We start from the raw sequence: 25,245 nt of genomic DNA, 5'->3' as shown, positions 1-25,245 counted from the left end.
TCCCAAAGTGCTGGGATTACAGGTGTGAACCACTGCGCCCAGCTAATCCCTTATACTTTGAATCACCTCTAGATTACTCACATCTAGAGTACATAATACAGGCCTACACATCACTTCATTCACATGGATTCAAAGAAGTGCTTAGTGTAGGGCAAATTCAAGTTTTGCTTTTTGAAACTTTGTAGATTTTTTTTTTTTTTCCTGAGTATTTTCCATCCACAGTTGTTTGAATCCACAGATTCAGGAACCATGGATAACGGAAGGCAAGAGTAGGAGGCATAAGCCACCATGCCCTGTCTGTTATGCTCACTTTCCTCTTTTTTTTTTTTTTTTTATTTGAGACGGAGTTTCACCCTTGTTGCCAAGGCTGGAGTGCAATGGCATGATCATGGCTAACTGCAACCTCCACCTCCCGGGTTCAAGCGATTCTCCTGCCTCAGCCTCCCGAATACCTGGGATTACAGGCATGCACCACCATGCCCAGCTAATCTTGTATTTTCAGTAGAGACGGGGTTTCTCCATGTTGGTCAGGCTGGTCTCAAACTCCCAATCTCAGGTGATCCTCCTGCTTCGGCCTCCCAAACATCTGGGATTACAGGCATGGACCATCACCCCTGGCTGTTATGCTCACATTCAAAGTGAGGAGGCTTATCTGGTAAGAGGTCACACAGTTTGGAGGTGGCAGGTTGGGCTCTGCCACTCAAGGCACAGTGGTGAGATGGAGAGACTCGTGTTAGCCTCCTTTGACTCCCAGACATGCCTGGGTTCTCTCTCCTGAGCAATCACCCTGGTGATGGCATTGGATTCATCTCCGTAGCAAACCTTGAGGCAGGTGCTGTTATTCTTTTTTTGCGGATGAGGAAGCTGAGGCTCAGAGAAGCCCTGCTCTCCCAAATTCAAGCTTTTAGCTTTTCTTGTGATCATGTAACCTAATCAGTTGAAATTGGTATTAAAAGAAAGGAACAAAATGCCAAGCTCCTGAATTAGGTGGAGGGGACATCTGTTAAGCTTGGTAGTCAGGGAGGGTCTTGCGCAGGAGGCGACATTTGAGCAGACCTGAGGGATGAAGGAGAGCCAGTGACGGAATGATGTCTCTGGGTGGGAATAGCAGGTGCAAAGGCTCTGAGGTGACAGAGTGTTCAGAGCTCTGCTGTAATGAATAAAGGAGCGATTGGTCACATACAGGCATTTATTTTATTTTATTTTATTTTTTTGAGATAGAGTCTTGTTCTGTTGCCCAGACTGGAGTGCAGTGGTATGATCATGGCTCACTGCAGCCTCCACCTGTCAGACCCAAGCAATCCTCCCACCTCAGCCTCCTGAGTAGTTGGGACTACAGGTATAGATCACCATGACCAGCTTATTTTTGTACGTTTTTGTAGAGGTGGGATTTCACCATGTCTCCCAGGCTGGTCTTGAATTCCTAGGCTGAACCCATCCTCCTGCCAAAGTGCTGGGATTACAGGTGTGAGCCACCACACCCGGCGTTTGTCTCAAATTCTTGTCCTCAAGTGATCCTCCTACCTCGTCCTCTTGGGCAGTGAGAAAGTTATTTTGGGCAGTGCTGGGAGGTCCAACGAAGAGCCAGGGATGGAGGGCAAGAAAGGCAGGGAGGTCAGCAGCAGCCGGAACATGCAGGGCCCCATGGGCCATAGCAAGAAAGGTGGATTTTATTCTCTGGCAGGTGGGAGCCATGGGAGAGTTTAAAGCAAGGGTGGGAATAGATGGTTTGTTCATTTGGAGTTCACCTCATCTGCTGCATGGAGATTGGACTACTGGCAGGAGGGGAAGCAGGGAGACCAGGGAGAGGGTGGGTCTGGCATCCAGGCAAGAGATGGCCATTCCTGGCTGTGCCTGGACCCATGCGGGCAGTGTGGTATAATAGTGAGAACAGGTGAAGCTAGAACCATTAGGATCTGCCCAAGGATAGGACAGGAAAGGCGGGCCCTGCTGGCTGGCTGGGAATGCCATTGTTGAAGCAGACCCTGTAATGATTTGTGTGCACTTAATTTATCAGGGCCGGGCGCAGTGACTCACTCCTATAATCCCAGCACTTCGGGAGGCCGAGGTGGGCAGATCACTTGAGGTCAGGAGTTCGAGACCAGCCTGGCCAACATGGTGTAACCCCATCTCAACTAAAAATACAAAAATTAGCCAGGCGTGGTGGCGGGTGCCTGTAATCCCAGCTACTCAGGAGGCTGAGGCAGGAGAATCACCTGAACCCAGGAGGTGGAGGTTGCAGTGAGCCAAGATTGTGCCACTGCACTCCAGCCTGGACAACAGAGCAAGACTCTGTCTCAAAAAAAAAAAAAAAAAATTTCATCAGGAGACATCTGCAGGGGAGAAGGGGAAACAGGGCACGGCTGGCTGGTGAGGAGGCTGAGTGAGGGGCACCTCAGGTAAAATCCGCAGAGGGAGGCCTCAGCCTGGGCCTGCACAGGAGCCCAGGGGGATAAGTTAGGCTCCAGGTTGTTGTTCCAGTGCCCAGCGAGGGACACAGGTTTTCATATCCCTCACTGGTGAGTGGCAGCTGAGGGCCTCCTGGGATGTGAACTTCCAGGTACTTTCGGGTCCTGTGGGCATGCTTTGAAGAAGAGTCCCCGGTGTGGTCACGGGGGCAAAAAGAATGCCGGGAAGTGCAGTAGGCAGCAATGTCCACTACCAGTGGGTTTGAGAGGGAAACATGAGAAGAGTTCACCGGGGTCCGGGCACAGTGGCTCATGCCTATAATCCCAGCACTTTGGGAGGCCGAGGCAGGAGGATCACTTGAGACCAAGAATTCAGGACCAGCCTGGGCAACATAACAAGACCTTGTCTCTATTTTAAAAAATGAGCCAGGCGCGGTAGCTCACGCCTGTAATCCCAGCACTTTGGGAGGCTGAGGTGGGCGGATCACAAGGTCAGGAGATCGAGACCATCCTGGCTAACACAGTGAAACCCCGTCTCTACTAAGAAATATAAAACGTTAGCTGGGCGTGGTGGCGGGCACCTGTAGTCCCAGCTACTCGGGAGGCTGAGGCAGGAGAATGGCGTGAACCCAGGAGGCAGAGCTTGCAGTGAGCCAAGATTGTGCCACTGCACTCCAACCTGGGCAATAAAGTGAGACTCCGTCTCAAAAAATAATAATATTGGGAGGCCAAGGTGGGCGGATCACGAGGTCAGGAGATCGAGACCATCCTGGCTAACACGGTGAAACCCCGTCTCTACTAAAAAATACAAAAAAACTAGCTGGGCAAGGTGGCAGGCGCCTGTAGTCCCAGCTACTTGGGAGGCTGAGGCAGAATGGCGTAAACCCGGGAGGCAGAGCCTGCAGTGAGCCGAGATCCAGCCACTGAACTCCAGCCTGGGCGACAGAGCGAGACTCCGTCTCAAAAAAAAAAAAATAATAATAATAATAAATAAATGAAAAAACTAGCCAGGCATGGTGGTTCACACCTGTAGTTCTAGCTCCTCTGGAGGCTGAGGTATGATGATGGCTTGAGGCTGGGAGTTTCGAGACTGCAGTGAGCTGTGATCGCACCACTGCACTGCAGCCTGGGCAATAGAGCGAGACCCTGTCTCTAAAAAAAAAAAGTTCAATCAAGCTGGCAAGGCACGGTGGCTCACGCCTGTAATCCCAGCACTTTGGGAGGCCGTGGTAAGCAGATCATGAGGTCAGGAGATCAAGACCATCCTGACCAACATGGTGAAACCCTGTCTCCACTAAAAATATAAAAATTAGCTGTGCGTGGTGGTGCGTGCTTGTAATCCCAGCTACTCAGGAGGCTGAGGCAGGAGAATCACTTGAACCAGGGAGTCGGAGATTGTGGTAAGCCGAGATTGCACCACTGTACTCCAGCCTGATGACAGAGCAAGACTCTCCAAAAAAAAAAGTTTACTCCTTGTGAACTCATCACTCATTATGTCCTCTCATTTATGTCCTCTTTTTAAAATTTTTTATTTTTTTATGTTTTTTTGAGATGGAGTTTTGCTCTTGTTGCCCAGGCTGGAGTGCAATGGCATGACCTCAGCTCACTGCAACCTCCACCTCCCAGATTCAAGTGATTCTCCTGCCTCAGCCTCCAGAGTAGCTGGGACTACAGGTGCCCGTCACCATGCCTGGCTAATTTTTGTATTTTTAGTAGAGATGAGTTTTACCATGTTGGCCTGTCTGGTCTTGAACTCCTGACCTCAGGTGATCTGCCCACCTCAGCCTCCAAAGTGCTAGGATTACAGGCGTGAGCCACCGCACCCAGCCTCGTTAATGTCCTCTTGAGTGAGCCCTGCCGTGACCACTTCCTCCAGCCTGTCATGGGCTAGGGGTGACCTAGCTGCTGAGGGATACACCAGATGCCCCCTTTGCTCTGGCTGGACTCAACACTTGAGCAATGAGGAGGCTGATGCTTTGTCTCCCCACACCCGCCCCACCCCTACCACCTGTGGACCCTGTATCCAGTCACGGACAAGTTCACTGAGAGCGTCTACGTCCTGGCCAACGAGCCGTCCGTGGCCCTGTACCGGCTGCAGGAGCACGTGCGTCGCTCCCTCCCCGAGCTGGCCCAGCACAAGGTGAGCTGGGGCCTGCTGGGAGGAGCAGGGGCTGTCAGGGCAGGAGTCAAGGCTAGGACACCAGTAAGGAGGCATGTGGTGGCAGAGCCAGGTCGGAGGCGTGGTGGACAGATCTGGGGTAGATTTTGAAGGAGGTGGTAAGATGTGTGTATTATTAGTTCATTCTCTTGCTGCTATAAGGACATACCCAAGACTGGGTAATTTATAAAGGGATTTAATTGACTCACTGTTCAACAGGGCTGGGGAGGCCTCAGGAAACTTACAATCATGGCAAAAGGGGAAGCAAACACGTACTACCTCACATGGCAGCAGGAGGAGAAGTATGAGTGCCCCATGAAGGGGGAGGCCCCTTTTTAAAACCACAAGATCTCGTGAGAACTCACTTATCAGGAGAACAGGATGAGGGGAACTGCCTATATGGTTCAGTTATCTCCACCCGGTCCCTCTCACAACACACGGGGATCATGGGAACTACAATTCAAGGTGAGATTTGGGTGGGGACACAGCCAAACTATACTATTCTGTAACAGTTATGACCCGCGTGGCAAGGAGGCAGCCGTCTGATGATCTAAGGGAAGGGTGTGCCAGGCAGGGAGAACAGCCTGTGCAAAGGCCCTGAGGCATAGTGGCCAGGTGTTCACAGAAAGCCCAGACCTGTGAGGGAAGGAAATTGCAGGAGGAAAGTTCTCTGCATCCACCCTGCGGGCTCAGGGGAGCCCCAACCAAGAGAGCTGGGAGGAAGGCCCTCTAGGTGGGGGTGGCCTCCCTTGCCAAACATCTCCTGCGCCCCCTACAGGCAGACATGCAGCGTTGGGAGGAGCAGAGCCAGGGAGCCATCTACACTGTGGAATACGCCTGCAGGTGAGCGCCACAGCCTCTCCGCTGCAGGGCCACCTTCTGCTGCTCTGGCCTCCTGGGCGTTCAGAGGCATCCCAGCCATCTGCCCAGTAAGCCCCACCCTACCACGATTAACCTGGCCAGGGCCCCAGGTGGATCTCTTCCCTGTGCTGAGCCCCTCCCCAGCTGCCACAGAAGACGGGGATAAGGATTCTGGAAGATGCTTCCAAGGACCAGCATTTCTGTCCCACAGCCAGGACCACAGATGGGCCAGTGGGGTAGATGGCAGCCAGGGGGAAGCCCAAAGCACAGATAAGGCTGTTTATTTTTAAATTTTTTTTGAGACAAGAGTCTCACTCTGTCACCTAGGCTGGAGTGCAGTGGTGCGATCTCAGCTCACTGCAACGTCCGCCTCTCAGGTCCAAGCAGTTCTCCCGCTTCAGCCTCCCAAGTAGCTGGGACTACAGGCGCCTGCCAACTCGCCCGGCTAGTTTTTGTATTTTTAGCAGAGATGGGGTTTCGCCATGTTGGCCAGGCTGGTCTCGAACTCCTGACCTCAGGTGATCCACCTGCCTCAGCCTCCCAAAGTGCTCAGATTACAGATGCAAGCCACCACGCCCGGCTGGTGTTTCTTTTTGTTACTGAACCCTTGCCTCCTGCGCTTTGGTTCTGTTCCTCATGACTGTATTCCCAAGCCTTATTCCGGTTGCTTGGGTTGCCCAGTTGGCCTTGGAAGTTCCTCGACTTTGCACAGATATGCTGTTCGCCCCTGACATGGGCTGTAGGTCATTTTGGTGGTGGCTGAACGATGCTCCTGGCAGTTCCCCTGGTGTGTTGCTGTTTGGTTGTGTGGGCGAAGGTGCCTAGACAAGAAACCCTGCTGTTGGAGCAGCATTCTGCCATTGGCAGCCTTGGCCCCCTTGGTGGGACAAGGTATGACCAGACAGACAGTATCTTCCTTAGCTCAAGGAAAAGAAAAGAAATAGGAGTTTCTAGAGCTGGGCATGGTGGTGCACGCCTGTAGTTCCAGCTACTCAGGGGGCTGAGGTGGGAGGATGCCTTGAAAGGAGTTCAGGGTCAGCCTGGGTGATACAGCCAGACCTCTTCTTTAAAGAAAAAAGAAATACGGCCGGGCGCAGGGGCTCACGCCTGTACTCCCAGCACTTTGGGAGGCTGAGGTGGGAGGATCACTTGAGCCCAGTAGTTTGAGACTAGTCTGGGCAACCTGGTGAAACCCCATTTCTACAAAAAATACAAAAACTAGCCGAGTCTGGTGGCACACACCTCTAGTCCCAGCTACTCGAGATGCTGAGGTGGGAGGATCGCTTAAGCCTGGGAGGTTGAGGCTGCAGTGAGTGGAGATTGCACCGCTGCACTTCAGCCTGGGCAACAGAACACGACCCCGTCTCAAAAAAAAAAAGAGGCCGGGCGCGGTGGCTCACGCCCGTAACCCCAGCACTTTGGGAGGCTGAGGCGGGCAGATCACGAGGTCAGGAGATCGAGACCATCCTGGCTAACACGGTGAAACCCTGTCTCTACTAAAAATACAAAAAAATTAGCTGGGTGTGGCAGCAGGCGCCTGTAGTCCCAGCTACTCAGGAGGCTGAGGCAGGAGAATCGCGTGAACGTGTGAGTCGGGGCTTGCACTGAACTGAGATCGCACCACTGCACTCCAGCCTGGGCAACAGAGTGAGACTCCGTCTCAAAAACAAAAAAAAGGAAAAAAAAAAAAAAAACCTGTGCTTTCTTCCTCTAGCTGTGGCATCTAATCCAGGAATCTACGCCATGGGTGGCTAAGCACAGTTCATTTTAACTCATTAAAATGAAATCAGGCCAGGCGCAGTGGCTCACGCCAGTAATCCCAGCACTTTGGGAGGCCGAGTGGGCAGATCATTTGCGGCCAGGAGTTGAGAACAGCCTGGCCAACATGGTGAAACCCCATCTCTACTAAAAATACCAAAATTAGCCAGGTGTGGTGGTGGGCACCTATAATCCCAGCTACTTGGGAGGCTGAGGCAGGAGAATCGCTTGAACCCAGGAGACGAAGGTTGCTGTGAGCCAAGATTGTGCCCAGTCTGAGCAACAGAGTGAGACTTTGTCTCAAAAAAAAAAAAAATTTAAAATTAGAAAATGAGGCTGGGCGCAGTGGCTCACACCAGTAATCCCAGCACTTTGGGAGGCCGAGGCGGGAGGATCACCTGAGGTCAGGAGTTTGATACCAGCCTGACCAACATGGAGAAACCCCATCTGTACTAAAAATACAAAAATTAGTGGGGCGTGGTGGTGCATGACTGTAATCCCAGCTACTCGGGAGGCTGAGGCAGGAGAATCGCTTGAACCTAGGAGGTGAAGGTTGTAGTGAGCTGAGATCGCGCCATTGCATTCCAGCCTGGGCAACAAGAACAAAACTCCGTCTCAAAAAGAAAGAAAGAAAGAAAACTAGTAAATATTCAGCTCTCAAGTCCCACTAGCCACATTCCAAGTGCTTCTCAGCCATCTCAATGAATGAAGAACATTTTCATCACCACAGATGTTGCCCCAGACATCACTGGGCTAGGCGGGAGGCCAGCGAGCATTTGTCTATAATGAAATGTGTATTTCTTTTTAATTTAATTTTATGTATTATTATTTTTTTTGAGACAGGGTCTTCTTCTGTCACCCAGGCTGTAGTGCAGTGGCGCAATCACGGCTCCCTATAGCCTTGACCTACTGGGCTCAAGTGCTCTTCCTACCTCAGGCTCCTAAGTAGCTGGGACCACAGGCGAGTGCCACCATGCCTAGCTAATTTTTACATTTTTTGTAGAGATGGGACTTCACTATGTTACCCAAGCTGGTCTCAAACTCCCAGGCTCAAATAATTCTCTTGTCTCAGCCTCCCAAAGTGTTGGGATTACAGGTCTGAGCCACCACATCCAATCAGATTTTTCTTTTCCTTTTCTTTCTTTTTTTTGAGATGGAGTCTCGCTCTGTCGCCCAGGTTGGAGTGCAGCGATCTCAGCTTACTGCAAGCTCCGCCTCCCAGGTTCACACCATTCTCCTGCCTCAGTCTCCCAAGTAGCTGGGACTACAGGTGCCCGCCACCATGCCTGTCTAATTTTTTTGCATTTTTAGTAGAGATATGGGTTTCACCGTGTTAGCCAGGATGGTTTTGATCTCCTGACCTCGTGATCCACTCGCCTCGGCTTCCCAAAGTGCTGGGATTACAGGTGTGAGCCACTGCGCCAGGTGTTTTTACTTTCCTTTTTTTTTTTTTTTTTTTTTTACACCCCGATTATCAGTAGTAACGACTGAGATACTTTTTTTTTTTTTTTTTTTTTTGAGACGGAGTCTCGCGCTGTGTCACCCAGGCTGGAGTGCAGTGGCGCGATCTCGGCTCACTGCAAGCTCCGCCTCCCAGGTTCACGCCATTCTCCTGCCTCAGCCTCCGAGTAGCTGGGACTACAGGCGCCCGCCACCACGCCCGGCTAGTTTTTTGTATTTTTAGTAGAGACGGGGTTTCACCGTGTTAGTCAGGATGGTCTCGATCTCCTGACCTCGTGATCCGCCCGTCTCGGCCTCCCAAAGTGCTGGGATTACAGGCTTGAGCCACCGCGCCCGGCCACGACTGAGATACTTTTTATGACATCTTTATACACTGATACCTCCTTCAAAACATTAGATGTTTCAGTGGCAGATAAGTGAATATGCTGTGTTGCATAGACATCATTTAGTCATAGCAGGGGAATCTAAAATGTAAGCCCATTGTGAGTCCTCGGGGAGACCCACAGAATCACCAAGGTACCCACCGAGCTCTGGTGGTGACCTCTAGTGTTGGGGCGTGAGACAGTTACCTGCAGGACCGGGGCACTGACCAGGCCTGTCCTCCCGTTTCAGCGCCGTGAAAAACCTGGTGGACAGCAGCGTCTACTTCCGCAGCGTGGAGGGTCTGCTCAAACAGGCCATCAGCATCCGGGACCATATGAATGCCAGTGCGCAGGGTCACAGGTAGCTCCTGGGACCGCCCGCCACCACTGCCACTCTCAGCCGCAAGGACTGTCTCAGCTGCGCTGGGAACCACTGCTTCTCGCTTATTAGAAAACTTTCTCTTTCCTCTTGTCCTGGTGTCTGGTGACCTCCTCTTGTCCTGTGGCATCTATAACCTGAGTTCAGTCACTTAATACCCAGGTCCTGAGCTCTGCTGTGTGCCTGGCCCTGGGCTGGGTGCTGGGGACATAGCAGTGACCAAGACAGATAGGCTCACAAGGAGACATACGACAACCAGGTAAACATGGCAGACAAGAGCATGTCAGATGTGCTGTGAAGAACTCCACGGGGCCCCTCCTGGGAGGTGGCGTGAGTGACATGCAGACAGAGACGATCTGGGGGCAGATGGAGTTCCACACAGGGCAGTGGTGAGGGCAGATGCTCTGGGGCTGGGTTCCCTGGGAGTGTTCGAGAAGCACCAAGAAGGCTTCTATGGCTGGAGCGGGCCAGCTGGGGGGAGATGGGGCCAGGGAGATGGCAGGGGCCTCTCCCTGTCCCATGACCCAGAGCCAAGGGAGGCTTCAAGCCGAGGACCAGCGGTCTGAAAACAAAAAGCACTCACAGTGCTTGAACATTGGAAATAGAGTTTTTGAAGAGTAGCTCTTCTTTTTGTTTTTTCTTCCCATTATAACTTAATAAATACGCTTATAAACACACACTCATGTGCCGGGGGCAGGAACATCGCCTTGGGATGTGTCTGGCTTCCACAGATTAGGGTTCTGGCAGGCCTGTCCCCTGCTATGCAAAAGAAAGCATCTGTGTTGCTTAACTAAAACAACGAGAATTGCAGAAAGAACACTTGAGTGTATGTGTAAGAATGGGAGTGTAGCAATCTTCCCTCAAAGGGTAGCATGAAGGGTTTATCTGGGCTCTCTTGCATCTGAAGAGGAGCGATATTGGGCTTTTCTGCCATGGGTTGGTGTTGGCAGTTGGAACTAGACTTCACTTACTATCAACTCAGGGTTTCCAAAAATGCTTTTATATGCCCTGTTTGTGCCTGCTGTTTCAAAAACGCAACATGCCCCTGAAAGACATTAGTAGCAGCTTGAGTTGCTGCTAACACCTCTCTGTAAGCCCTATGGGTTTGAAGTGCCCAGTCCTATGTGAATGAGTCCCAGATGTGGCCTCTGGAGTGCCTCGTCCCACTTTTAAAAACATACGTATATATTTTAAATAGAAACGTGGTCATGATACCTTCCCTGGGCTGGTCTCAAACTCCTGGGCTCAAGCAATCCTCTCGCCTTAGCCTCCCAAAGTGCTGGGATTACAGGCGTGACCCACTGGGCCCGGCCATTTGTCACTTTTTTTTGGAGACAGAATCTCACTTTGTCGCCCACGCTGGAGTGCACTGGCAAGATCTTAGCTCACTCCAGCCTCCCGCTCTGGGTTCCAAGTGGTTCTCCTGCCTCAGCCTCCCAAGTAGCTGGGATTACAGGCGCACGCCACCACGCCTGGCTAATTTTTGTATTTTTACTAGAGATGGGGTTTCGCCGTGTTGGCCAGGCTGGTCTGGAACTCCTGACCTCAGGTGATCCACCCTCCTCAGCCTCCCAAAGCGCTGGAATTACAGGCATGAGCCACAGCACCTGGGCCACTCGCCCTACTTTTAAGGAGGATGCCCCAGAAGCTCAAGCCAAAGGTCTTCCGAGACCAGAGTGTCACCCAAACATGCACTCCAGCTAGCTGAGCAAGCCTTGTGGCCTCTGACCTTGGCCTCATGGATGCTGCACGTGTTTTGTTCCAGCCCGGAGGAACCACCCCCGCCCTCCTCAGCCTGATCCTGGAAGAGACTCAGGGCACCCCAGCCTCCGCCAACTCAGGTCAGTGCCGAGGGTAGCCACAAGCCTCTCTCTGCTCTGAACTAACCAACCCACCCGCTTGGCAGTCAGCCAGGCACCTACTTGTCTAACCACTTGGGGTTTCTCACTGGGCTTGTGGGATGGTTTCAGAGGTGGCAGGTGGAGGGGTGTCTGTGGGTCCAGAATGTTCCACCCTGCTGCTCAGGGACCATGTCAGCCCATCTTTCCCACTCTCTCTCTGCCACCTTCCTCTCTCTTTTTCAGGCCATAGGCCCTATGCTAGTCCCAGAGATTTCTACCCCCCAAGACAGAGAGGGGAGCCCACATTTCCTCTATCCTACCACATGCCAGCAGCCTGCTTTACCCATGCACAGTCTCTCAGGCAGAGCCCAGCATGGGCAATTACCCACCTATCTCTGGGACCTCCCCACCAATCCACTGCCTAACTGCTGTGTGACCGAGCAAATTAATCCCCCTCTCTGGTCTCTGCATTTCCTTTCTGTAAAGGTGGCTCATCAGGTGACTGAGAGGGGGCAGGGCATAGTGATGGATGTGCTTTGGAGCAGTCAGCTATTGCTACATAACACAGCATCCAAAAACTTAGTGGTTTACAGCCCCAGTAATTAATCTACTCACTATTCTGCACTTTGGGCTGGGCTCAGCTAGGTGGTTCTGCTGCTCTCTCTGGGGCTCGCCCATGCGGTGCTCATGGGAGCTCAGCTGCAGCTGCATAGTCGGGGGCCCTTGACCAGGACTGCTGGCAGCAGGCATCAGGTTTTCCTCGTGGCCTCCCCATCAGGCCAGCCTGGGTTTCTCCTGGTGGCTGGGAGCCAGGAGAGTAGCTTCCATGCAGAGTGCCGGTTTCACATTTGTGGGTGGCCCATCTGTTGAGGCCAGTCACGTGACCAGGCCCAGGATCAGATGGGAGAGGACCATACAAGTGCAGCGGGAGCTATGGGAGGCATGGCTGACCACGCTTAGAAAGTGTGGTGCTGCTGGGCGCGGTGGCTCACGCCTGTAATCCCAGCGCTTTGGGAGGCCGAGGCGGGCGGATCACAAGGTCAGGAGATCGAGACCACGGTGAAACCCCGTCTCTACTAAAAATACAAAAAAAAATTAGCTGGGCGCAGTTGTGGGCGCCTGTAGTCCCAGCTACTCGGGAGGCTGAGGCAGGAGAATGGCGTGAACCCGGGAGGCGGAGCTTGCAGTGAGCCGAGATCGCGCCACTGCACTCCAGCCTGGGCGACAGAGCGAGACTCCGTCTCAAAAAAAAAAAAGAAAGTGTGGTGCCAGGAAAGATCTGATGTGTCACCATTCTATATCTGTGATGGGCAGACGCAGGCAGGTTGAAGGGGCCCCGGGGACTTACCAAGCCTCTGCCTGTTGGCCAGGCACTGTAATTGTCCTTGGTGCCATGGAAGCCCTCTCAGAGGTCGAGAGGAGGCAGGTGGAGACAAAGCCTCTGTACACCTTTCAAGCTGTAGCCCCAGAGCCCAGAGGCAGCTGAATTCATGTGTCCAGTCAGAGAGCACTTAGTGGGCACTGCAGTCAATCAGAGAGCACTTAATGGACACCACAGGCAGCATGCATTTATTGAGTACCTCTGGCAGTTGATGCACACTTCCTGAGCACCTGTTCATAGCAGGCTTAGCTCTGGGTGTGGGGTGGTGAGGAATCCCACAGGCTGAGGGGTGGCCTGGGAGCTTTCTGGCGGGCCTGAAGCAGGAGGGGCTGCCTGAGGGGGTCAACAGCCTACTGCCCTAAGCAGCCCTACCCATACCCCCAACCTAGCCTCTGTCTCCCCAGTCCCATCCCCCACACCCTGGTCACTCCTACTGTGTGCCTCAAGGTCACTGTCCGTCTGCCCTCCTCACTCCCCAGCGTCTGCTGTCCCCTCCGCTGCTGCTCCCCGGCAGGATTGCTCTGTGTCTCATCCACCTTTGTCCCTGTGGAGTCCCTCTCCTCTCCCCAGAACCACCAGTTCCATGCCCCATCTCAGAGCCTTTCTTTTTTTCTTTCTTTCTTTCTTTTTTTTTTTTTCTTTGAGATGGAGTCTTGCTCTGGTCACCCAGGCTGGAGGGCAGTGGCACGATCTTGGCTCACTGTAACTCTGCCTCTCAGGTTCAAGCGATTCTCCCACTTCAGCCTCCCGAGTAGCTGGGACTATAGGTTCCTGCCACCTCACCCGATGAGTTTTTGTATTTTTAGTAGAGACGGAATTTCACCATGTTGGTCAGGCAGGTCTTGAACTCCTGACTTCAGGTGATCTGCCCGCCTTGGCCTCCCAAAGTCCTAGGATTACAGGCATGAGCCACTGCACCTGGCCTCAGAGCCTTTCATTCCCACTTTTCCCCCAAAACTGCACCCCTTGGGGTCATCAGTGACCTTCACAGGGTCAAGTTATCCCCCTCCTCTCCAGTCCCAGGACCTTAAGCACTGCCCCGTTTTACAGAAGAGGAAAGCAAGGCCCCGAGAGGTAAGGCAGCCAGCCCAGGGTCATCGCCCATGCCCAGAAATGCCAGGATTCCCACCCAGACCTCTGACCACCAAGCTCCACCTTAGCCTGGCCCAGGTTCATCCCTCAGGTGCCGCCTCATGCCTTGAGTCTGCCTCTCTGACCACCCTGACCCTCGTCCCCGCTCGCCAGCCTGACCGAAGCTGGGCCAAGCAGAGACTGAAGACTGAATGAGTGCGGCCAGCACCCTCCTCCTGCGCCTGCCCCGAGCCTCCAGGCCCAGCCGTCAATGTTCCCAGAAGTGGCTTACTGCTCCTGGACTCTTACTGGCCCCCCATCGACCCTTGGACCAATAACTGCCATCAAAATAATCCTGATTGGCCGGGCACGGTGGCTCAAGCCTGTAATCCCAGCACTTTGGGAAGCCGAGACGGGCGGATCACGAGGTCAGGAGATTGAGACCATCCTGGCTGACACGGTGAAACCCTGTCTCTACTAAAAAATAAAAAAACTAGCCGGGCGAGGTGGCGGGCGCCTGTAGTCCCAGCTACTCAGGAGGCTGAGGCAGGAGAATGGCGTGAACCCGGGAGGCGGAGCTTGCAATGAGCTGAGATCGGCCACTGCACTCCAGCCTGGGCGGTAGAGCGAGACTCTGTCTCAAAAAAAAAAAAAAAAAAAATCCTGATTATGCACCTACCAAGTCCCTGGCCCTGGGCTAAAGTCTTCACAGGGGTCATCTCATTTTATCCTCAGACAGCCCCCAAAAGCAGGTCTCACCCCCAAATACAGATGGACAAAGAGAGGCTCTGCCGGGCATGGTGGTGGGCACCTGTAATCCCAGCTACTCAGGAGGTTGAGGCATGAGAATCACTTGAACCCAGGAGGCAGAGGTTCCAGTGAGCCAAGATGGCGCCACTGCACTCCAGCCTGGGTGACACAGCAAGACTTTGCACCCCCCGACCCCCGACCACCACACACACACACAAAAGGCACAGTCAGAGAAGAGCAGACCGCGGCCTGGTTTGGTCCCAGCCCTGCCTGCCTCTGATGTGCTGTGTGACATAGGCCTGGCGCTGGCCCTCTCTGGGCCTCCCTCCCTCCCTTCCTTTCTTTCTTTTCTTTCTTTTACCTGGTGCTGGCCCTCTCTGGGTGCTCTCCCCTCCCCTCCTCTCTTCTTCTTTTCCAGGATCTGGCTGTCACCCAGGCTGGAGTGCAGTGGCATGATCTCAGCTCACTGCAACCTCTGCCTCCTGGGCTCAAGTGATCCTCCTGTCTCAGCCTCCCAAGTAGCTGGGACTACAGGCACACACCATCACCCCCAGCTAATTTTTCGTAGTTTTTGTAGAGATGGGGTTTCACCATGTTGGCTAGGCTGGTCTCAAACTCCTGAGCTCGTGATCCTCCCACCTCAACCTCTCAAAGTGCTGGGATTATAGGCGTGAGCCACCGCACCCAGCCTTGGTTCTCCCTTTCTTCATCTGGATAAGGAAGGCTGGACTGTACCTTCTCTACAGGCTAAGCTGGACACTCGCATATCTGCCCTCCCAACCTGCATTCTGCCTCAAGCAGCGATGCCCACCCCAGGTTCAGGCCACATGGAGAGGCCACCCCTAGTTCCAGGGGTGGATGTTGCACCTCGGCCTGGCTAATCAGAGCTGCTGTGTCCTAGGTTCCCAGTGATTGGTTCGAGATGGACACGTGACCCAATGAGAGGCCTTCCTGGGAGTTCTACCGGGAGCATCAGGAAGGTTGAGCTGGGTGGATGGGAACGGGCAGGGACGAGGGGGTTCCAGGGGGGACCTGAGAACATTGCCTGGGGCTGTGGATCCAACTGTACCTGACATTAGCCAATTTCATTTCTTCGGTTTCATGGACACCTGAATTATGATTTTTGCCAAAATGGCTTTGAGTCCGTTTCTGCTGCTGTTTGCAGAAGGGCCTGCACTGACCTCTGTGAATGCCAAGCCTGGGTGACCAGGCCTCCACAAGTTATGCATCTCCAAGGCCAGCTGTGTTACCCCAGAATCCCTTGTTCCAGTACAATGTATTAGGGAGGTCAGATAGAGTTGTTTGGGGTTGAGGCAGGTTCCAGTCCCACTACTCTGGGAGGGTCCCTCATCTTGGCACTGTGGGGTGGTTGATGGAGACGGGTGAGAAGAGCAGGGGTGCCCCGAGGGAAGACAGAGGGCATCCTACTGGGACATCGGGCCTGTCAAGGTGTCTGAAGGCCTGGAAAGAGGGTTCAGCCCTACCTCTCCTCCTCCTAGGGCACACTGGGGGGCCTCTGCCATTATACCACCTCTCCACTGTCCCACTCAGCTTAGGAGTGAGGAGCCGCCTAAAGCCACCCCATTTAGGGCCCTGATTGGTGTGTGGCCTCCAGAGTCCTTCTCCCTTCTTACTTGCTCTGAAGGCATCTCTCAATGTCCATCTGTCCTCCATGCCACCATTTATCCAGCAAACACTGATGGGTATTTGTGAGCTAGACAGTCCAGCACTGTCTTGCTCAGACCTTCAGGAGAAACTGGCAGCAGAATGGAATTATCGCCTGCCTCCCAGGACCTGCCTAGGAAGACTGGGGCACTAGGAGCTGGGGGTAAGGGAGGCAGGTGTGGGGGACCCCACCAGACCCTTCTAGGGCGCTGAGTCACTCAACCTCTGGATGTGACCTCAACCAGCGACTAACAGTCATCTCTCTTTTTTTTTTTTTTTTTTTTTTTTTTTTGAGATGGAGTCTCACTCTGTCTCCCAGGCTGGAGTGCAGTGGTGCAATCTCAGCTCACTATAACCTCTGCCGCCCGGGTTCAAGCCATTCTCCTACCTCAGCCTCCCATTGTCCTACCTCAGCCTCCCAAGTAGCTGGGATTATAGGCACCTGCCACTGCACCCGGCTCATTTTTGTAGTTTTAGTAGAGACGGGGTTTCACCATCTTGGCAAGCCTGGTCTTGAACTCCTGACCTCGTTTTCCAAAGTGCTGGGATTACAGGTGTGAGCCACCGCGTCCGGCCCAGTCATCTCTCTTAAAAGGAGTCTAGGCTGGGTGCAGTGGCGCTCGCTTGTAATCCCAGCACTTTGGGAAGTCAAGACTGGAGGAACCCCTGAGTTCAGGAGTTAGAGACCAGCCTGGGCAACATGGAGAGACCCTGTCTCTCTCTCTAAAAAAAAGAAAAAAAAAAAAAAAAAGCCGAGCATGGTGGCTCACGCCTGTAATCCCAGCTTTTTGGGAGTCTGAGGCGGGCAGATCACCTGAGGTCAGGAGTTCAAGACCAGCCTGACCAATATGGTGAAACCCTATCTCTACCAAAAATATAAAAAATTAGCCGGGTGTGGCGGTGCGCACCTGTAATCCCAGTTACTTGGGAAACTGAGGCAGGAGAATCGCTTGAACCCGGGAGGCGGAGGTTGCAGTGAACGGAACCGAGATGGAGCCACTGCACTCCAGCCTGGGTGACAGAGTGAGACTCTGTCTCAAAAAATAATAATAAATAAATAAAAGGGGTCTGATCAGGACTCTGGGTTTTCAGACACCTCGTAACCCCAAGTCCCAGGGTTTGTGGGGGCGCTGGTTAATTCGCATCTCATTTGAATGCTCCGTAGTCCTTTTTGCCTGGAGGGCGCCCCCGCCCCCTCTAGCCGCCAGGGGGCGCAAGAGGCAAAGCGTTGGCGAGAAGCTCGGCCTCCAAGCGGTCATTGTCTGCAGTCCTGGCTGGCCCCGGTGGGCACACTGTGACCCTCCACCCTTTTTCACTCTATATGCTGTCGCTCCCATTTTTCAGAGAGCAAACAGGTTCTGAGAGGCCAGAGGGCTCTGAGAACAAGAGCTCGCAGCCTCCGTTGTCAGGGTGGAGGGCAAGGGGGCTCCTAGAGCTCCCTCAATAGCATTTACTGGCCAGGCGCTGTGGCTCACACCTGTAATCCCAGCGCTTTTGGGAAGCCGAGGTGGGCGGATCACTTGACGTCAGGAGTTGGAGACCAGCCTGGCCAACATGGTGAAACCTCGTCTCTACTGAAAATATAAAAATTAGCTGGGTGTGGTGCCCACCTGTAATCCCACTTACTCTGGAGGCTGAGGCAGGAGAATCGCTTGAGCCCCGGAGGTTGCAGTGAGCCGAGATCACGCCACTGCACTCCAGCCTGGGCGACAGAGGTAGACTCCATTTCAAAAGCAACCAGCTGGGCACAGTGGGTCACACCTGTAATCCCAGCACTTTGGGAGCCCAAGGCGGGTGGATCACGAGGTCAGGTGATCAAGACCATTCTGGTCAACATGGTGAAACCCTATCTCTACTAAAAATACAAAAATTAGCTGGGTGTGGTGGTGCACACCTGTAATCCTAGCTACTTGGTAGGTTGAGGCAGGAGAATGGCTTGAACCCGGGAGGCGGAGGTTGTGCCACTGCACTCCAGCCTGGCTACAGAGCAAGACTCTGTCTCAAAAAAAAAAAAAAGCATTTACTTCCGGCAGAACTCCAGAGATGGGTGGGCAGCTAGAAGAGACAGCTTTCTGTGCCATGGGGCATCCAAACAAGAGCGTAGCGCTCCCGAGGCTGGAGATCACCAAGAAAGGATCCCAACCCTGATCTGCAGATGGGGTAAAAGGAGACCCATAGAGGGCAGCGACCTGCCCCCTGCTTCATCCACAGTGGTCAGGACAAGAATCAGACTTCTGCTGGGTTTTTGTCCTTAGCCCTTGGTCTGAGTCCTTGTTTTTATTTCAGACCTGCTCTGGGTTCCTGGAGAGTCCTGCACACTCAGGACCCTGGAAAGCCTTTTTTTTTTTTTTTTTTTTTTTTAAAGCCCTATTGTATCCCTGAACAAGGCTTCTGGATGCCCCAGGCTTATCCCCCACTCCCTTTCACTGCTTAGACCTTCTTTGAGATTCTTTAGTTCTTCAAGAAACCCATGGAGACTGTGCGCAATGGCTCACACCCATAATCCCAGCGCTTTTGGAGGCCAAGGCAGGAGGATCGCTTGAGCCCAGGAGTTCGAGACCAGCCTGGGCAGCAAGTGAGACACCCGGTGCACCTCAAAAAATATTTAAAAATCAGCCAGGTGTGGTGGTGCGTTCCTGTGGTCCCAGCTACTTGGGAGGTGGAATCGAGAGGATCACTTGAGCCCAGGAGTTCAAGGCTGCAGTGAGCCATGATTGCACCACTGCACTCCAGCCTGGGCAGCAGAGCAACTCTGTCTCTAAAAAACAAAAAGAAAAACCCATGGAGGCACCCCTTTGGTGCCACCATGTACTGGGCTCGGGCCTAAGAAACCCCCAGGCTGGGGGAGACAGAACCAGCCACACACTCCACCCCGCCCTCTGGATCAGTGCTAAGCTGGAAGCAAGGATGGGGAGGTGGAAGGATCCTAAATGGTAAGAGGATAGGAAGGCTTTTGGAGGAGGGAACATAGTAGGTGGACCTTGAGGGCTCCTCTTGGCTCACTGCAACCTCCACCTCCCGGGTTCTAGCGATTCTCCTGCCTCAGCCTCCTGAGTAGCTGGAATTACAGGCATGTGCCACCATGCCTGGCTAATTTTTGTATTTTTAGGAGAGATGCGGTTTTGCCATGTTGGCCAGGTCCATCTCGAACTCCTGGCCTGAAGTGATCCACCCACCTTGGCCTCCCAAAATACTGGGATTATAGGCATGAGCCACCACGCCCAGCCTATCCGCACTTGTCACATGAGTAAGGAGGCCCCAAGGGGTGCAGTGACCATCCTGAGGTCACACAGTGAGTGGGCGGCACAGTGTTGGGGGACTCGGTGTTCTTTAACCTCGGGGGCCCTCCCTACCCACTGGGCCATACGTCCTTGCCACGGAAGGTCCTTCAAAGCCTTCCCCTGGGAGAGGGGAGAGAATCTGGAGGAGGGAGAGTGGGGACAGCTTCTTCACCTCCCCAAGCCTCCCACCCCAGCCTTCTCCTCCATTCCCCACCCACCGCCTCCCCCATCTCCCAGACCCCCTTCCCAGGTCACCCTTCTCCCTCGCCACCCACTCTGGCCCCTTCTATCCTTTCCTCCTCACAACCTTCCCCTCTACTCTCCAGCTCTTACCCTAGCAGCTAAGGGTGTCCCTTCATCTGAGAAGAATGAGGTTAAGACTCTTGGGGGCCCTGCTAGGGGACACAATTAGTGGTTGGGGACGGTATAGGATAGGAACAGAGGCAAAAGGACAGGGGACAGACTATGAATAACAAGATGGTGCCCACCAGAAGAAGGGGGCTGGGAAGTCGGGGTGCATGAGGGCCAGCCCCAGCCAGCTTCGCTCTGCCGGGCTAGCCCTTCCCCCAGAGCTGGCCCAGCTGCCGGCCTCACGTAACCAGAGCCTGCCTGTTGCATCAGAGGCGGGCGGGCGGCCTCGGGTAAACAGAGCAGCCCTCCGGGGGCCCAGGGCTCCCCAGCCACCGCCACACTCCCCAAGCCTTGTTCTGCACCATGGAGTGGAGGCAGAAGCCCCCAGCCTAGCCCAGGCCCTGGTGTGTCCTTAGGACACCTGAGTGTGTGGCACTGGGCACTGGATGGGGACAGGAAGGACCCCCTGATAACACAGTGTGAACTCTATAGTTTTTATGTCCAAAGAAAAGTTGTGCTCAGACTAGAGGCCCACACTGCCCATGTCACAGATGGGTAAACTGAGGGGTGGGGAGAGACACGAGCCTCCCAGGCGCCCTGTTCCCTGTCTCAGTGTCCCCCACACTCCAGCATCTGCCACATGCCTCCCCCTGAGTTTGGGGGACCAGTCCCTCTCTTCTCTGGAGGAGATGGACAACAGGCAGCTTTGCAGCCCCCCTGCTCTCCACCTGTATCTGCCCCTCCTCTTCACCCCCGCCCCCTGTTCTGGCTTCACCTTCCTCATCTCCCCCGGCCAGAGAATGTTCTGTGCTCTTCTTCCTCTGCACTTTTGCAAGTGCTTTTCCCTCTTGAAAGAGCCTTTCTCAGGTCTGGTGTAGTGGCTCACACCTGTAATCTCAGCACTTTGGGAGGCCGAGGAAGAAGGATCTCAAGCCCAGGAGTTTGGGACCAGCCTGGGCAACATAATAAGACATCCTCTCTACAAAAAAAATTAGCTGGGCTTGGTGGTGGCGTGCCTGTAGTTCCAGCTTCTGGGGAGGTTGAGTTGGGAGGATTGCTTGAGCCCAGGAGGTCGAGGCTGCAGTGAGCTATGATCATGCCACTGCACTCCAGCCTGGGCAACAGAGTGAGATCCTGCCTTGAAGGAAAACACAAGAAAAACCTTTCTCCTAGTGGCAAACTCCTACACATACTTGAAAGCCCAGCACAAATGCCCCCTCTTCTAAGAAACCCTCCCTAACTCCTCTGGCACCGCCCTTGCCCCAATTCTGGCCTGTCCCAGCCTCCCATCCCTCCCTCTGGCCCAAGACTGACCCCACAGGGCTAGGGGAGTGCATGGATCCCCTCCCTACCTCAGACCCGGGGCGGGGCGGGGGTGGGGGGAGGTGGTGCCCAGCCCAGGGCCATCTTTATCCTGTAATTCTTTTCACATTGATACATTCACCAACCCCCGCTCTGATCTTCCTGTGGGTCTGGCCTGTGCTGGAATCCCAGGGGAAGGGGTAGATTTAGAGATCTGGGCTGGGGTCCAATCTGGAAGGCTCCTCACAACTGACCTTTGAAGTTTAGAAAACAGCCTCTAGCGGGAAGAGGGAGGGAGAGGGGCGTGGTTGGTGGAAGCATTGTGGTTGTCTTGGACTGTGGAGAGGCAGGCGGAGCGGGGTTGAGGGACCAGTAGCTGCGGAGGGTCTGTCACTCCCTGTGGGGGCACGTATCTGGCCCCGGGAGGCACAGTTGAGTGAGGCCACACAGGCGACCCCAGAGCCCCGTCTTGCAGTCTTTCCATTCTAGTGAGCGCGAAGGTCAGCGTTGCCTGCGAGAAGGGCTTGGTTCCTCGGGTCGACGGGGTCCGGGATCGGAGTTCTATTTCGCTCAGGATGGAATTAATCCAGGCAAGTTGGGCCGAGTTAGGAACAGGTTTAGAATTAGGGTTAGGGTCACAGTAGGGTCAGGGGTCGGCAGTAAGGTCAAGGGCGCCCAGTGAGGGCGGGGAAAGCCTGGCCAGTCTGATCCAGACCCCTCCCTTCGTCCTGCTTCTTCCTTATCCGCGCCCCCACCCCTGGGGCCCCAGCATCCTTTCGCGTCTGAGTCCCAGGCCCATGAACTCCCGGAGCGGGGCCACGCCCAAGTGCCCGCCCATCGCCGCCTCCAGGGTGACGCCCTCTATGCAAATAAGCCCGTCACGCCCAATCAGCTCCCGGGGGCAGGGCCGCCCGCTCCCAAGGCACCTGCGGCAGCGGGCCCCTGATCTTCGTGCGGCCGCCGCGGGTCCGTGCGCCCAGCGTCCCAGGGCTCAGGCCGAGCAGGTGCGTGTCATATCGCGTTGAGGCTCCTGCGGTGTCCTCTGAACGGCTTCTGCGGGCTAGGTGGGTTTTGGAGGTCCGGGTGTACTGCTGGGCGTCCCAGGGTGGGGTGTGTGTCTAAAGGGGTGTGTGTCGTGGGGTTGTGAGTCCCGGAGGTTGTGGTAGGAGGGAGTTGTGTCTCCAAGGGGTGTGTATCTGAGGTGTGTGGGTCTGGAAGTTGTGTGTCCAAGGGCTCTGCGTCTGAGGTTTGGTGTGAGTCGGGGAGTTGGAGAGTTAGCTGTGTGTCCAAAATCGTGATGCAGGGAGGCCCTATTATGTGTCTGTGAGCTCTATGATGTGGCATGCGATGTCCCTCTCTCCTGGTGTGCACTCCTTTAGCATTAGCGCGTCCCCTGCGCACAACCCTATGCCTTCCTTCTGTGGGTGTACACTCGTTTGTCACAGCAGGACGGTAGGCATAAACCTTGGAATGGGGGAGCAACAGCTGCCTGGGCCAACCCTCCTCCCTCTGCCTCAATGACTGTACCTAGGACTTGGGTACAGGAACAAGAGTCACATCCCCGTGTGGTTGTTAGCACACGACAAGGTGGTGGCAGCATTACTTTCATGGTCACAGTCCTCACTCCCTGTCTCTTTTGGGGTCCAGGGCTGCAGATATGGGCGACCTGGGTCCCTGGCCACCCTAACCCCTAGTTGCAGACCCAATTAGTCAGAAATAGCTGGCCGGGCGCCGTGGCTTATGCCTGTAATCCCAGCACTTTGGGAGGCTGAGGCAGGAGGATCACTTGAGCCCAGTAGTTTGAGACCAGCCTGGGAGACATAGCTAGACCCCCATCTTTTTTTCTTTTTTTCTTTCTTTCTCTCTTTCTTTCTTTCTCTCTCTCTCTCCTCTTTTTTGAGATAGGGTCTCATTCTGTCGCCCAGCCTAGAGTACAGTGGTGATCTTGGCTCACTGCAACCTATACCTCCCAGACTCAAACGATTCTCCTCCCTCAGCCTTCCCAGTAGCTGGGATTACAGGCATGTGCCACCACTGCCTGGCTAGTTTTTGTATTTTTAGTAGAGATGGGATTTCACCATGTTGACCAGGCTGGTCTTGAACTCCTGACCTCAAATGATTCACCCGCCTCAACCTCCCAAAGTGCTGGGATTACAGGCGTGAGCCCCTGAACCCGGCTTAAATTTTTTTTTTTTTTTTTGAGACGGAATCTCACTCAGTCACCCAGGCTGCAGTGCAGTGGCTCAATCTCGGCTCACTGCAACCTCTGCCTCCCGGGTTCAAGTGATTGATTCTTTGCCTCAGCCTCCCGAGTAGCTGGGACTACAAGCATGTGTCACCATGATCAGCTAATTTTCACCATGTTGGCCAGGCTGGTCTCATGTGATCTGCCCGCTTCAGCCTCTCAAAGTGTTGGGATTACAGGAGTGAGCCACCGTGTCCGTCCAAAAAAAAATTTTTTTTAATTAGGCAGGTGTGGTGGCTTACGTGTATAGTCCCAGCTATTCGGGAGGCTGAGGCAGGAGGATCACTTGAGCCGAGGAGTTCGAGTCTGCAGTGAGCTATGACTGAGCTAGTGCACTCCAGCCTGGGTGACAGAGCAAGATCCTGTCTCTAAAAAAATAAAAATAAAAATAAAGAAAAGAAACAAAAAAAAAAATGGCCAGGTGCGGTGGCTCACACCTGTAATCCAAGCACTTTGGGAGGCTGGGGGTGGGGGGAGCGGGGCGGATCACCTGAGGTCAGGAGTTTGAGACCAGCCTGACCAACATGGAGAAACCCCGTCTCTACTAAAAATACAAAATTAGCCGGCCATGATGGTACACGCCTGTAATCCCAGCTACTCAGGAGCCTGAGGCAGGAGAATCGCTTCAACCCGGGAGGTGGAGGCTGCAGTGAGCCAAGATCATGCCATTGCACTCCAGCCTGGGCAACAAGAGCGAAACTCCGTCTCAAAAAAAGAAAAAGAAAAAGAAACAAAAAAATAATAAAGGCCTCAGACTAGCCTGGCCAAGAATCATCCCTGGGAAAGGGTAGGGCCCCTGGACCTTGGGCATTAGGGACAAGAACTCTCAGACTCTTGGAGTGAAGGAAACTGGATACAAAAATCTATTTCGACTTCGGAGGACCAGTGCCTGAGGACTGATTTCCAGAGGTGAAAGGGGCTTTCTAAAAAGGCAGGCTTGTTCCCTCATGTCTCCTGCCTGTTGTGCGGTAAAGAGGGAAGCTTGGCCTCCAGCAGACAGAATTTCAGGACATTTAGGATCTTGGGCTATCACCTGAGAGAGCAGGAAGCTGGTTTGCAGGAGGGAAGGCTGAGGTCAGGTAGTAACACTAGGCCCCTCAGAAAAAGGATGGAGCTCAAGGCCATGCCTCAGCCCCCGAAGAGAACAGAGGCCGGGGGCGCAGGGCCCAGCTTCCTCTCCCTCTTCTCTGTGTGACCCCCCAACAGGTGGCTGCCCCTCTCTGAACTTTGTGGCCGCTCCTGTGAACCGAGCAAGTTGAACCCAGTCTTGGCTTTCCCATCCCAACGAATGATTTATTTGGTTAAACTATGACCCAACCAGGTGGACATCTGGAAAATGCAAATGAAGAAGGGAAGACGAATTAAAAACATTTGTTCACGGCAACTTGGGTGCAATGAGTGTAGACATGCTGGGTGTTTGGCCTTCTGGAAGAGGTTTTTTTTGTTTTATTTCTTTCTTTTGGTTTTTGAGACAGCATCTTGCTCTGTTGCCCAGGCTAGAGTAAAATGGTGTGATCTTGGCTCGCTGCAACCTCCACCTCCTGGGCTCAAGTGATCCTCCCGCCTCAGCCTCCTGAGGAGCTAGGAATACATGCTCACACCAGCATACCCAGCTAATTTTTTTTTTTTTTTTTTTTTGAGACAGAGTCTTACTCTGTTGCCCAGGCTGGAGTGCAGTAGCACAATCTCAGCTCACTGCAACCTCCACCTCCCAGGTTCAGGCGATTCTTCTGCCTTAGCCTCCTGAGTAGCTGGAATTACAGGTGCGTGCCACCATTCCCGGCTAATGTTTGTATTTTTAGTAGAGACAGGGTTTCACCATGTTGGCCAAGCTGGTCTCAAACTCCTGGTCTCAGGTGATCCACCCGCCTTGGCCTCCCAAAGTGCTAGGATTAAAGGAGTGAGCCACCGTGCCCGGCCTGTGCCCAGCTAATTAAAAATAAATAAATAAAGATGGGGTCTTGTCATGTT

The 25,245-nt window shown here is 53.8% G+C and overlaps 2 protein-coding genes across 15 annotated transcripts in view; both read left to right on the top strand.

Moving 5' to 3' along the window:
• BORCS8 (BLOC-1 related complex subunit 8) overlaps positions 1-25,245 on the top strand; it is a 26,751-nt gene extending 1,506 nt beyond the window's left edge. The window contains exons 2-7 of one of the 11 annotated variants that reach the window (XR_013408513.1): positions 4,436-4,548; positions 5,345-5,409; positions 9,259-9,369; positions 11,153-12,193; positions 12,490-13,517; positions 25,180-25,245. Coding sequence is in view for 10 of the 11 variants with exons in the window: in XM_077975682.1 (XP_077831808.1) it covers positions 4,436-4,548; positions 9,259-9,369; positions 11,153-11,228; positions 13,793-13,896 (404 nt within the window). In the remaining variant the exon portion in view is untranslated. 11 annotated transcript variants of the gene reach the window in all.
• The window catches only part of MEF2B (myocyte enhancer factor 2B), a 28,847-nt gene continuing 24,402 nt past the window's right edge, over positions 20,801-25,245 (top strand). Inside the window, exon 1 of one of the 4 annotated variants that reach the window (XM_077975688.1) lies at positions 20,801-21,619. The gene's annotated coding sequence lies outside the window, so the exon portion shown is untranslated. 4 annotated transcript variants of the gene reach the window in all.

This window comes from Macaca mulatta, chromosome 19 (genome assembly GCF_049350105.2).
Source record: "Macaca mulatta isolate MMU2019108-1 chromosome 19, T2T-MMU8v2.0, whole genome shotgun sequence".
Classification (NCBI taxonomy): Eukaryota; Metazoa; Chordata; class Mammalia; order Primates; family Cercopithecidae; genus Macaca; species Macaca mulatta.
This window is presented reverse-complemented; position numbering and strand designations above follow the sequence as displayed.